General features: G+C 41.5%; 1 protein-coding gene across 3 annotated transcripts in view; it reads right to left on the bottom strand.

Moving 5' to 3' along the window:
• The window catches only part of LOC132827185 (oxysterol-binding protein 2-like), a 345,989-nt gene that overhangs the window by 304,537 nt on the left and 27,060 nt on the right, over positions 1-14,392 (bottom strand). Inside the window, exon 2 of one of the 3 annotated variants that reach the window (XM_060843758.1) lies at positions 1,513-1,581. The exons of 1 other annotated variant lie outside the window; for it this stretch is intronic. In XM_060843758.1, the coding sequence (XP_060699741.1) occupies positions 1,513-1,581 (69 nt within the window). Of the gene's footprint in view, positions 1-1,512; positions 1,585-14,392 lie in introns of all 3 variants that reach the window. One more of the 3 variants, XM_060843757.1, reaches the window with a different exon arrangement.

Below are 14,392 nucleotides of genomic sequence, written 5' to 3' on the forward strand. Positions count from 1 at the left end.
ACCTCCATTAGAACCGGATGACCATTTAACCAGACATTTATCTTAACTGGCTCTGATTTTGATGTTGTTAAAAACCGTAACTCCTCCAAACCAGATGCAGGGTATGATCTCTTCTGGATAGCCACCTGGTGATTTATCTTATTCAATTTGCTTCTAGTACGACATTTTTGCTATCGCGAGTCTGCATACAGGCAGCAACTACAATGGCGTGCTAGCCAGGATCCTGAAGAACATTTTAACCATTTGGCCAAGGTTTGTCTTTGTTGTAGTTCACCCTAGAGTCCCTCTGATCATAGTAGGTCCTGAATGAGGCTAGGCAATTGCTTTCAAATGGTATTCCCCAAGCTTAGTTAGACTGGCAAGGGTGTCCACTCCCAGAATACCCTACAATCATATGTTCCAAATGCCCATGATAAAGCCAGTTGTACGGCCTGATTGAAATCCAGTTAGGTTTCAGCTAATAGGCCTTTTGCATTGTTACATCATTAATCCCACATACTAGACAACTCCTAAACATCTCATTAAGGGTTAAACCAAATTCTCAGGCTTTTGCTCGTCATCTTAACCTGGTCAAAAAGCCCAATGTGGGGTCCTCTGATTCTCGAATCACCAAGTAAAAGCTATGGTGACTCAGAACTAGAGGTGACTTGGGCTCGTAATTTTCCTCATCTGTGTCAGTCAATTCCTGAAAAGAATCTCGTTCCTCAGGAGAGCCAGACTCCTAATGACTGAAAAAGCTGCAGCTCTACAGGCCGTCAGGAAAATTAGTCAACGTTTTTCATTTGTTACAATGTCATTTACTCGAAAATGCAATGCCTTCTTTCCACGTATTGGCTCAGTTCTTGACAACAGGGTTGAACTAATCAAACTTGCCAACAAAGTCATGATGTAAGTAAATGCTTACTCCAACTCAAAACAACTGTTGTGAGTGTGTTTCTTCAGGATCATGCTTTATCCTTGTTGCCACTGAAATAACCCCACAGAGGAGAGTATCCCAGCATCAAGTCATCAGAGTCAGCTACCAGAGTGTCAGTATCTCTGACACTCACTTTTTATATATCAGCCAGGGCTCCCTGATTGGACCAGATTACAGCCCCAATCAGGAAACCCCAATCCAATAAGATCTAGCTGGTTGACCTTGTTACAATCATCACAGTTGACTTTACATTTCCAACATCACCAAGACCCAATTCCTTGAGAGGCCCTTGTGAGACTGGAGCCTGGTATTGGTCACTGCTATTGTAAAGGGGGAGGAGGTGATTTGTGTGTCACACACCCCTAATTCAATCCCGTAAACCCTGTATAAAAATCTCTTGCACGGAGCATTTCAACGACTATTGCTGTACAATCAAATACTCAAAAAAAAAACATGCGCTCAAGCTGCTCAATAGTTCTTAAAGGTTCTTAACTAGGTACCAACATCAGTTCTGGAAGTGATGCCGATTGCTGAGAATAAAAAGTTAACAGTTATGAACCAGGGCTTCAGATTAGAAACAGAAATGATCTGCTCACCCCATTGCAAGTGTGCCTCCCATTGGCCCCCCTCCTGGATGAAGGCCGCTGCATGATGGTGAGCAGGTGCTGCTGAGGAATAAAGGAGGAAGAAAAGTCAGAGATTCAAATTAATTATAAAAGGAAATGTCCAACTCTTGCATGCAGAAAAGGACATGCAGTGGTTTGAGTATGGAGTGAAATCACCAGCAAATACTCTGGACAGCAGGTAACTTGCAACTACTTTTCTCCCACCTCAGTAGTCTTTCTGAATGGGTTGTCTCTTCCACAATTTTATTCCTTCCTCCTCCTGAGCATCTGATACTCGGTATGGTAAAGTTCTATCTCCACTGCTTTAAGTCAATGTTCAACTCTCCATTATCTATTTAAGTATTAAATATTGTTATGTAGGCTGGAATCACAGCCAAGATACTTACCTTGAGTCAGCTTTACGGGCGGCACGGTGGCACAGTGGTTAGCACTGCTGTCTCACAGCTCCTGAGACCCGGGTTCAATTCCCGACTCAGGTGACTGACCGTGTGGAGTTTGCACGTTCTCCCCGTGTCTGCGTGGGTTTCCTCCGGGTGCTCCGGTTTCCTCCCACAGTCCAAAAGATGTGCGGGTCAGGTGAATTGGCCATGCTAAATTGCCCGTAGTGTTAAGTAAGGGGTAAATGTGGGGTATGGGTGGGTTGCGCTTCGGCGGGTCGGTGTGGACTTAGTGTGTTTCCACACTAAGTAATCTAATCTAATCTAATCTTTACACAGTTCTTTGGAAATGATGGGCATCAATGGAAACTGGAAATCTCTGGCTTTCCTTTCCTGGTCCATGAATGCTGAAGTCAGATGTAGCAATTTACCACTGCCCTGACCAAGATTAGTTTGTTTAGTGCAGATTAAAGGTTTACATGCTCTATACAGCTCAATCAATGACCTTTGTTCTAGAATCGAACATGCAATTAATTTTCACAACCTTTTGATTTTTCTGACTACTCATTTATATTCCATGAACATTTGGAGAGGAAGTCTAAACTAAATACTAAGAGTAGTTCAAATCAGTTGATAAGCACCTTGGGATAGTGGGTCAAGTTCAACAATTTCACATTATTACCACTGCTCCCATTTTTTTTCCGCAGACAGCTGTGGTCAGCAATGAACCTGCAACTGCCATTACATCTCAAGACCATCTCTTTTAGTGTTATTGAGTCAATGACAAATAAGGAGACTTTCTTGATGTGTCCCATTCCATTCCCTTTTGCCTTGCATCAATAGTTCTTTTGTCATTTTATCGCTCCTGCCTTCCATCCTCTATTTTATTCTTTGCTCTCTTTTGTTCCTACTTCTGAACTAGTTTCAATCATTTCCCAAATCTTAACATTAACTGTTTACTTCTCCACTGCTATTGTCAGTCCTGCTGAGTACCTACAGTATTTTCAGTTTTTATTTCTGATTTGTCATATCATGAATGATGCAATGATTGTCTATTATCTAAATAAGTTTTTTTTAAAAAAAGATTCATTCATGAATTCTGGAAGTCACTGGCTAAATCAGCAATAATTGCCCATCCCAAACTGCCCTTCAGAAGCCGATGATGAACCGTTTCTTGAATTGCTGCAGTCTTTCAAATGCAAGGATACACGCAACATTATTACGAATGGTGTTCCAGAATTTTTATCCAGCAACAATAAAGGGGCAGCGATATAGTTCAAGGTAAAAAGGATGGCATGTTGCTTGGATGGAAACTTGCGGTGATAAAGGAGAGAAAAAAAAAAGTCAGAGACTCCCCCACCCCCTACATTGGTTAAATGCAGAAACATGATGGGGCCCTCAAGTTAGCATTCGTTGCCGACTTAACGACCTCAAATACCCATAGGCAAATGGGCTGCCGAACAACAGCAACACTGCTGGTAATAATTGCTGTGGGGTCCCTTGCATCTGCTGTCCTTGTAGACAGTAGAGATCATAGGTTCAGAAACTGCTCTGAGGGGAAACTCAGCAAGTTGTTACAGGGCATCTTGCAGGTTGGTGGTAGAGGGAGTGAATGTTCAAGGTGGTGAATTGGTGTCAATCAAGCAGGCTGCCTTACCCTGGAAGGTGCAAGCTTAGAGAGTGTTGTTGGAGCTGCACCTATCTGGGCAAATACCCATCAAAGGGCTTATGCCCAAAACATCGATTCCCCTGCTCCTTAAATGCTGCCTGACCTGCTGTGTCTTTCCAGCATCAAACTCTGTGACTCAAATACCCATCACACTCCTGACCTGTGTCTTATTGATGGTGGACATATTCTGGGACATCCAGCGTGAGTATTTGCTGCAGAAGTTCCAGTCTTTGTCCTGCTCTTGTAGCAACAGTATTTAAAGTCAGTTCCTGTTCAATTTGTTAGTGGAGAATTCATTGATGGTAATGGCATTGAACATCAAATAACGACGGTTAGATTTACTCTAGGTCATTGCATGCACGCATGACTCAACTGTTACTTGTTTTTCCAAGTCTTGCTGCATATGAACACAAGTTGCTTAAGTTTCTGAGGAGTCATGAATGGTGCAGAGGATTGTGCAATCATGAGTGGACAACCCATCACGGACCATATGACGGAGATGAAGTAGTTAAAGATGGTTGGGACGAGATCACTAGCCTGAGGGAGTGTTGCAGAGATGGAACTCTGCACAACAACCACATCCATTTTCCTTTTTACTGGGTATGCAATGAAGACTCCCTCCCCCCAGATTCCCATTGATTCCAGTTTTGCTCCTTTATACTGTACTTAATTGAATGCTGCTTTGGCATACAGGCCAATCATTCTCACCCCACCCAAGTGGCCCTGGCAGAATCCACAAAGTGTCAGCAGGGTTTTGCTGAGCAAATGCTATGCGATAGCACTGTTGATGAACCATTTCCTCACTTTACTAATAATTAAGACTGAACTGAAATGTTCACTGAACTGAAACATTTTTTTCATTTGTTCTTATGATTTAGGCATTGCTAATCAGATCAGCATTTGTTGTCCATTTTTAATTACCCAGATGGCAGTGAAGAATCAAACATATTTCTGTAGGTCTCGTATCCCATGCAAGTCAAACCAGGTAAGACTTTGGTTTTCGTCCCTAAGGGGGCGAATTAACTAGTTAGGTTTTCCAACAGATGGTTTTATCTAGGTGAAAGGGCATACTGCAGATGCTGGAGATTAGAGTCAAGAGTGTGGTGCTGGAAAAGCACAGCAGGTCAGGCAGCATCCGACGAGCAGAAAAATCAATGTTTCAGGCAAAAGCCCTTCATGAGGAATGAGGCTGGGAGCCTTGGGGGTGGAGAGATAAATGGCAGGGGGTGGGACGGGGGGGTGGGACGGGGGGGGGGGGTTAAGGTAGCTGAGAGTGCATTGGTGAATGGAGATGGGGGGGGAAAGAGGTGATAGGTCAGAGAAGAGGGACAGATCATGAGGACGGTGCTGAGCTGGAAGATTGGAACGGTGGGGTGGGGGGGGAAAATGAGGAAACTAGTGAAATCCACACTGATGCCCTGGGGTTGCAGGGTCCTGATGCGGAAGGTGAGGCATTCTTTCTCCAGGTGTCAGGTGGTGAGGGAGTGGCGATGGAGGAGGCCCAGAACCTGTATGTCCTCAGCAGAGTGGGAGTTGAAATGTTCGGCCACAGGGCAGTGGGGTTGGTTGGTGTGGTTGCTCCGGACGTGTTCTCTGATGTGCTCTGCGAGTAGGCGTCCTGTCTCCCCAAAGTAGAGGAGACCGCATCGGGAGGAACAGATACAGTAATCGACATGCGTAGAAGTGCAGGTGAAACTTTGATGAATTTGTAAGGCTCCTTTGGGGCTTTGGACGGAGGTGAGGAGGAAAGTGTAGGTGCAGTTTTGCAATTCTTGCGATGGCAGGGCAGGTGCTGGGAGGCAAAGTTGGGTTGTTGGGGGGGGGGGGGCATGGACCTGACAAGGTAGTCACGGAGAGAACAGTCTTTACGGAAAGCAGATAGGGTGGTGGTGGTGGTGGTGGTGGTTTATTGGGTCACTGAATTAATAAATAGGTGATAATATCATTAGGCTACAGCCCATTGTTCAGTTTCTAGTAAATAGTAACCCTCAGGATGTTTATAGTGGGGTATTCAGTGATATCTTTGAATGTCAAAGGGATAAGGGTTGGCTTCTCTCTTGTTGGAGATAGTCATTATCTGGCACCTGAGTGGCACAAAGGTGACCAAACTGATGGATGAGGGTAAAGCGGTTGATGTGGTGTATATGGATTTCAGTAAGATGTTTAATAAGGTTCCCTACGGTAAGCTATTGCACAAAATACAGAGGCATGGGATTGACGGTGATTTAGTGGTTTGGATCAGAAATTGGCTGGAATTCAGGTACTATTGGTGTACCACAAGGATCTGTTTTGGGTCCACTGCTGTTTGTCATTTTTATAAATTACCTAGATGAGGGTATAGAAGGCTGGGTTAGTAAATTTGCAGATGACACTAAGGTTGGTAGAGTTGTGGATAGTGACAAAGGATGTTGTAGGTTACAGAGAAACATAGAAAAGCTGCAGAGCTGGACTGAGTGGTGGCAAATGGTCGTTAAACCAGAAAAGTGTGAGATGATTCACTTTGGAATGGGTAACAGAAATGCAGAGCACTGGACTAATGGTAAGATTCTTGGTAGTGTAGATGAGCAGAGAGATCTTGATGTCCCGGTCCACAGATCCTTGAAAGTTGCCACCCAGGTTGATAGAGTTGTTAAGGTGGCATTCGGTGTGTTACCTTTTATTGGTAGAGGGATTGAGTTTCGAAACCATGAGATCTTGCTGCAGCTGTACAAAACTCTGGTGCGACCACACTTGAAGTATCGCGTACTGTTCTGGTCACCACATTGTAGGAAGGATGTGGAAGCTTTGGAAAGGGTTCAGAGAAGGTTTACTAGGATGTTGCCTGATATGGAGAGAAGGTCTTGAGGCTGTTTTGTTAGAGAGAAGGTTGAGAGGTGATTCAATTGAGACATACAAGATAATCAGAAGGTTGGATAGGGTGGACAGCGAGAGCCTCTTTCTCTGGATGGTGATGGCTAACTAGAGGAGACATAGCTTTAAATTGAGAAGTGATATATACATGACAGATGTCAGAGGTAGTTTCTTTACTCAGAGTAGTAGGGGCTTGGAATGCACTGCCTGCAACAGTAGTATTCTTGCCAACTTTAAGGACATTTAAATGGTCATTGGATAGACATATGGCCAAGAATGGAATAGTGTAGGTTAGATGGGCTTCACAGATCAGCGCAACAGCAAGGACCAAAGAGCCTGTACTGTGCTGTAATGTTCTATATGTCACTTGTAGGCCCAAACCTGAATATTATCCAGGTCTTGCTGTTTCAGTATTGGTTTGTACTGCATTTGATATTGCATTGGCTGATTTTTATTGCTTTCCCCCCCCATTTCAGATATTCATGTTTAGTTTCACTTCTACTTTCCAAGTTGTTTTTGAGATCTCAGACTCTCCAACTGAAATATTGACCTGTCTTTGCAAGCACTGTCCTCTGTTCAAATTTAAATTAAGGATAAAGTTTTAGTGTTTTTACCTGTATTATCTTTCCTTACTTTGTGCATCCTCTTGAGCCCTCTGATTTGTTTGTCACTTTGCATAACTAACATTTATTTGTTCAGTTTAAACTTTATTGCATCATAACATGTAATATTAACCCAGTTTATTTTAAACTGATTTTGTTCTTGAAATACCCTACATTTGAGCATAGTCTCAGAATTTTACCAAAACAATCACATAAAATTGCTTAACTCTCGCATCATGCCAACTCCAACAATTGAAAGAGGTTAGCCCCACAAATTTCCAAGTGGATATGGGGCTTTTTAAAAACTGTTTTATTTCAATGACAAGTAAACAAAACGTAGAGTGGGATTTAGCAGTAATGAATAGCAAGGATAAGTTTTAGGAGAACTGAACTAATTGACATTGGCAGAGAGTTGGGTTGTGGTCCTTAGTAAATTCAGGAAGAACTGTTAAAAAGACAAATGGTGGGTAGAGAGAGAGGTGATTACATTCTACCCACCTGACTACAGCAAATGGAGGTCAGCAGAAACAATCCAGAACAAATACATTAAAACAAAAAAAATCTAAATTTGAAGCCAGCACAAATTGGTGGAGGATGCATCCTCCAATCAAAACCCCACCACCACCAGCGAGGTACACCCACTGGGATTTTCCAGTTTATTCCCATTTTTGAAATTAGTAATATTCAACCAGGTGTATTTGAACGTCAGAATGCATCCAATCGACAAGTAACGTATACTCAACCCTTTAAAGAAAATGGATAAACTGATAATAAATGGTCAGACCCACAGCATCAAACTTAATAAAATATCAATGTAATATTGCTTGCTAACATCTAACAGTGATTTTAAAAATCATAAGTTATCTACCTGCCTTCTCTTCCACTGGGTCCACATATATATTTAATCACAGTCTCTTCATTTGCTTGATGCTACTGTGGATTATTTCCCTCAAATTTATGATCCAGATATTCTACCTCCATTCAGTTTTCAAAATCAAAAATCATCGTAAAATTTTCAATTTCATTCAAGTCTAGAATGTTGAAAGCAGTCTTTCCTTTCTCAAACCATTTAAAAGCCTTTAAAACTTGACCTTAATGTCATTTAATCACATACTTTGTTTACTCTCTTCATTTTGGTGAAAATCTTCTACTATGGTTATGTTTTACAATTAAAAAATACATTTATCCTGATCAACTAGACATTGCATGTAGGATCAGAAATCCCTTCAACTGGACTTCTTTGAAACATGTAAAAATTAACCTCAAAACCCATGGACACAGTGTTGCAAATAAAAACAAATACAAACATAAATTTAGATAGTAGCTGAGTACACAGGATTCAACATCATCTGACTGCTATCATGGGATAATGGTGCAAGGAAATTCTATTATCTGCCCCTGTTTGATGTAATCAAGAGATTGACTATCTAACCCCATAGTATTGGAACCTGACCATTAATGGGTTCCTGTTGAGGAGGAAAATGGGATAAATTAAACTTTTGTTCCTTTTGTGGGCCAGCTGTTGTTGCGATGTCATCTCCAATTGGAGAAATGCTTTTTTTAAACCATGATGAACTGATTGTGCAGTCTGGACTGGGGGTTTTGTACATATAAAAGGACTGCATTTATTCATACCCAGTTGGACTGTATGAAGCAACTTTTTTGCATTCGGAAGTAGCAGGTTCGTCATCTGACTCAGGCCTATAACCAACTCTAAATGGATCAGCCATGATTGAGATTGTAAGTGTTCCACGCAAATCATAGTTATCTTGGTCTGGAGGAGTCTGTAGTCAGGAGTGGTGGCGGGAGAATCAGTTGTGGTCAGACTGGTTTGTGTATCTCCAGCACTCACTAAGAGAGCCAATCATGCACAGAATTGTCAGTTATCAATTAAATCGGAGGGGTTTTGGGGTCTGAGATGTTAAGGTAACCAACAAATCCAGGAGGCTTGGGTCTGAATTAACTAAGATTTGGACAGAAATGCTTTGTCTATAATCTTTCAATAAAGGTTCATTCCTAATACATTGTGGTGGGTGTGTGTGTTTTGGATGGGAGTTGAAGTTAAATCATAGAGGAATTTAAATTGGATAAACCAATTGAGGTATCATTTAGAAAAGCTAGAGATTCTGTATCAGGGCATAAGCAGGTTTACTTTATTACTTTAAACAATTTTGTGGTTGGACCAAGCCCTGTACCTTTGAGATTTTGTTTCTTGTAAAATCCTAAAGTCCAAGAACTGAAAGCGGCGGGGGGAAAACAGAAGAAGAAATAAGAATGGGAACCACCTACAGATATTTAAGTATGTTGTTGAAGAATTAATACTAACATGAACACTAAAACTTTGAACATCCTAAAAAACAAATTTATTCATTTGGTGACTTGCATTTCATTCTTCTCTAGACATGGGTTCTTAAATTATGCACTTTATTGTCAGGTACTGCCATTTGCAATAAAACATTTAGCAGATTGACACGGGGTATATCAGAGCATTGCCCAAATACAATTCAATCCTCACATGCAAATATATATTCCTTATCCAGCAGGGGAAATAATAAATGAGAGACTATGTCGTCTCTCAGCCACAATCAATGTCTTCTAACCTGCATGGGTATACCTCTGAAGAATTTTGGAAGGTACAGTATAGTGTAAAAAAAGTCAAGCTGCACACAACCAACATTCCCTCCAAGTTGTGCACTTGTACAATTGTAGGTGTATTGCACAGTGCATACATAGGCTGTACACACAGGAAAATTACAGTAAACATTGGTTACATTGCTCCTCTTTTCTTGCCCAGCCCTTCAACCTTTGCAGAGCAACACTCAGCTGGAATCAAGAGAACATGAGCATGTTTGAAGTGGTGGGCAACCCCAAGCCAGAAATGAGTAAAACATAAAAGGTGGACAAGGTGTGGGACTACAGCAGAAGCATGAGCAAGATCAAGTTGTCAACTGAACATTTTTCCTTTCTCCTTCCACCTCCACATACAACTGTAGCTCAAAACTGGAAACTGAAGTCAATGACAAGGCCAGTTTGAAATATAGATGTGCTAAAGCATATACCACTTTCAACTGTTAAATCAAGACGATTAGTGAAAGTATGCTTATTACCCCAAGGTATCATTGAGAAAATGCTCCAAATAACTTAAGGATGTAATACAAATTAAATACATTCTAACATACCGGTGCATATATTCCACAATAGTACATAGTCAAGGCATTCCTCTATTGCCAGACAGTTCCAAGAAAAATGTCAAGAGCAATCCAAGAATTCTTCATTGCATTTCACACAGTAAGTCTCAAGGTTCTAAATTATGCTCCTGAGATCTAGATGGCCAAAAATGAAGAAAATGTAGAATTCATGTAGATTATGTAGAATCCATAATTCTCCAAATGCTTCATGGCAGCCATATGACTGCCAACTTTCTTGAGTGGAAGATCTGAAACAGATGCCGCCTTAAATCAAGATCGAGGTTGTAAGATTGTCCCCATGCTATTTAAAATCTACTTAACAGGGGCTATTTAAGTCAAAGATCAAATTTCCTCTGGTAAGCATTAAATACTGCCAAAATGTAAAGCTCTTCAATATCAGTTGCCTCCATGCCAAAATAAAACTGACCATTGGATCTTCAGTTTAGTTGACTGCTTTGTTGTTGACTTAGAAATTACTCTCAATCTGTTCAAATCTATGGAATGCAGGTTTAGTCTAGTGACATTTTGGAATCACATCTGCTGGATTTCAGAAATAAGTTACAGATTTAACAAAAATCAAACCAAGTCAATCATTTTTTAAGCAGGCAACTGTGCATTCTATTTTATGGTGGCCTACATACATAAAAGGAAATACCAATGGAAGTTCTGGACCCACTATTGATACATTGGTGTTTGGACATAGTCAACAGGTTTGCTTCATTACTCAAATTTCTGAGCAACTAACTGACCTCTCTGTGACAAACTGGCCAAGATCAGATCCCATTGCTAACTGCCCAGTGTTGTATCACTGAACCATTACTCATCCAATCATTATCAACAAGTATTGTTTACCACACTGCATTTTCAGTCTAAACATAAAACACATTCAAGACAATGGTGTTAGTGGTTTAACATCTTGAATGTGCACTACTGACAGAACAGAGGGAATGACTCCAGTCATGGATTTCAAAATACTGACCTTCTTCCAAAGTAATTATAAACATCCAGAACTGACTGAAGTACATTGAATCATGTAGTCAGTAACTTTTTGTATTAATGCAGAGATCATTACAGTTACTACTGTACAAGTTGTCTTGTTGAACCTTGCATCAGAGGGGCCTGATGCAGCCAGACACTAGTCAACAAGTGCAGCTCTAACAGAAACAAAACCATAACAGGAATAAGAGTAAGCCACTTGGCTCCTCAGCCTGCTTCACCATTCAACAGGATCGTAGCTAATCTGGCACTCATGTCCACCTTCCTGCAACTTCCCTGTAACTCCTGATCTCCCCCACCGATCAAAACTCTCTCAGCGTTGAAATATAAAAGGAGAACTCTGCTTCCAAGTCTCTCTATGGCAAGGAGCTCCAAAGACACACAAACCTCAAAAGAGGAAATTTGTCCTCATCTCAGTTGATGCTCCTTTATTCTGAGACTGTGCCCTCAAGTTATAGATTCTCTCATGTCAAGTCCCTTAAGAATTCCATATGTTTCAATTAGATCACCTTTTATTCTTCTAAATTCCAGTGAGCAGAGTCCCAATCTGTTTCGTCTTTGCTCATAAGTCAATTCCTCCATATCAGGGATCATCCTCATGAACCTTCTCTGAACAGTCTTCAATGAAATTATACCTTTCCTTAAATAATGGGACCAAAATTGCTCACATTATTCTAGATGTGGTCTCACTAGCACCTTGTACAGTAGCAGTGAGACTTCCCTACTCTTATACTCCAATAAGGGCCAACATTTCACTATTCTTTTGGATTATCTGCCAGCTCTTGAGTTTTGTCTACAAGTTCATTCAAAACAGTTTGTGTTGCAGCTTTCTGCAGTTTTTCCTCCCTTCCAAAATGAACAACTTCACGTCTTCTGGCATTATACTCCATTTCTTGGAATCCCTAGTGTGGAAGTAGGACATCCAGCTCATTGAGTCCACACAGACCCTCAGAAGAACACTGCACCCAGACCCACTCCCCCTAACTTTTCCCTACAAACCTATGGCTAATCCATCTAGCTTGCATATCCCTGGACATTATGGACAATTTAGCATGGCCAATCTACATAACCTGCACATCTTTGGACTGTGGGAGGAAACTAAAGCACTTGGAGGAAATCCCATGCAGACACAGGGAGAACGTGCAACTTCACACAGACAGACGTCCAGGGGTGGGATTGAATGTGGGTTCCTGGTGCGGTGAGGCAGCAGTTCTAATCACTGAGCCACAGCGCCACCCCAACTTTTTGCCCTCTTCCAACTTGCCCTTCCACCTATTTTTCTGCAGTCTGCAAATTTGACTTCAGATATAAGAAATATAGTTTGAAAGTGAGGTGGCCTTCAAATCTTTGGGTCCTTCACTTTACTTTCCAAGTTAACTTTCAGATGCTCAGAGCGAGTAAGGAGATAAGAACAGTCACAGGTAGATAGGATAGTGAAGGAGGCATTTGGTATACTTTCCTTTATTGCTCAGAATATTAGAGTACAGGAATTGGGAGGTCGTGTTCAAGCTGTCTAGGATGCTGGTTAGACCACTTTTGGAATATTGCATGCAATTCTAGTCTCCTTCCTATCGAAAGGATGTTGTGAAACTTGAAAGGGTTCAAAAAAAGATTTAAAAAGGTTGACGGGGTTGGAGGATTTGTGCTATGTATAGAGGCTGAATAGGCTGGGACTGTTTTCCCTGGAGTGTCTGAAGGGTGACCTTGTAGAGGTTTGTAAAATCATGAGGGGCATGGATAGGATAAATAGACAAAGTCTTTTCCCTAGGGTCAGTAAGTCCAGAACCAGAGGGCATAGATTTAGGGTGAGAGAGGAAAAATTCCTGAGATGCTGCCTGGCCTGCTGTGCTTTGACCAGCAACACATTTGCAGCTGTGATCTCCAGCATCTGCAGACCTCATTTTTTACTCGAAGATATAAAAAGGGACCTAGTGAGCAACTTTTTCACACAGAGGGTGGTGCATGTATGGAATGAGCTGCCAGAGGAAGTGGTGGAAGCTGGTATAATTGCAACATTTAAAAGGCATCTGGATGGGTATATGAATAGGAAGGGTTTAGAGGGATATGGGCCAAGTGCTGACAAATGGGATTAGGTTAGGAGGAATATCTGGTCAGCATGGACGAACTGGACCGAAGGGTCTGTTTCCGTGCTGTACATCTCTATGACTCCATGATTAGAACTAGTAGTAGGAGTAGGTCAATCAGCACCTCAAACCTGTTCAGCTGTTCACTAAGATCAAGGCTGATCTGATCATTAATCCAGGTCCACTTTTCTGTCTAATCACCATAGTCCTTGACTTCCTCACAGATCAATATATTAAATGGCCATACCTCTCCTGCTGTCTGGGGTAGAGAATTCCAAACACTGACACCATTAGAGAAGAAATTTCTCCATTCCATGTTAAAATGGAGGACCTTTATTCTGAAATTGTGCCCTTGGCTCTAGATTGCTCTACGAGGAAGAATATCTCAGCATCTCTCCAACCAAGTCCCCTCCGTACCTAACAGGTTTCAATTGATAATGATAGTTACCACAGTCCCAGAGGACTATAAGGCTGCTTTCTCAATAAAGAGAGGGACAACAGGCAGTGCTTTAACCTGAGGATCAATGCACCTCATGCATAAGGCAAAGTATTTTTCAGTTTCAGTCCATTTAGATAATAATTTTGCTTTTCTATTCTTCGCACAAAGTGGACAATCTTACATTACATCTGCCAAATTTTTATTCATTCACTTAATCTATATGTGTTTGCAGACTCAGCTTCCTCTTTGCAACTTGCTTCCCTACCTATCTTTGTATAAACAGCAAATTTAGTTAGAACATTTTTAGTACCCTTTTCAAAGAATTCAAATGGTAAAGGAATTCATGAGAACATTTACTGAGAAACTATTTTTACCAACTAAGCGTTGGCACCTGAAGAGGGGTTGGCAATCAGCCTTGCCTCTCACCAGCAAGGGCACATAAATCCTAAAGCCACACACTCCACAGCACACTGTCAACATGGCTGACTCCCTCACATTTACAACCACAGTCTCTCAATCTAATTGCTGTATAACCATCACAAAAACACACTTAACCCATCTATCGCTACATCCCGTCTAACCACTCTCCATAAGTCACTCCTACACTGTTCCCAATGCCCACAAGATACTCTCGGCTTGTCACTG

The sequence above is a fragment of the Hemiscyllium ocellatum genome, chromosome 24, assembly GCF_020745735.1.
Source record: "Hemiscyllium ocellatum isolate sHemOce1 chromosome 24, sHemOce1.pat.X.cur, whole genome shotgun sequence".
NCBI lineage: Eukaryota > Metazoa > Chordata > Chondrichthyes > Orectolobiformes > Hemiscylliidae > Hemiscyllium > Hemiscyllium ocellatum.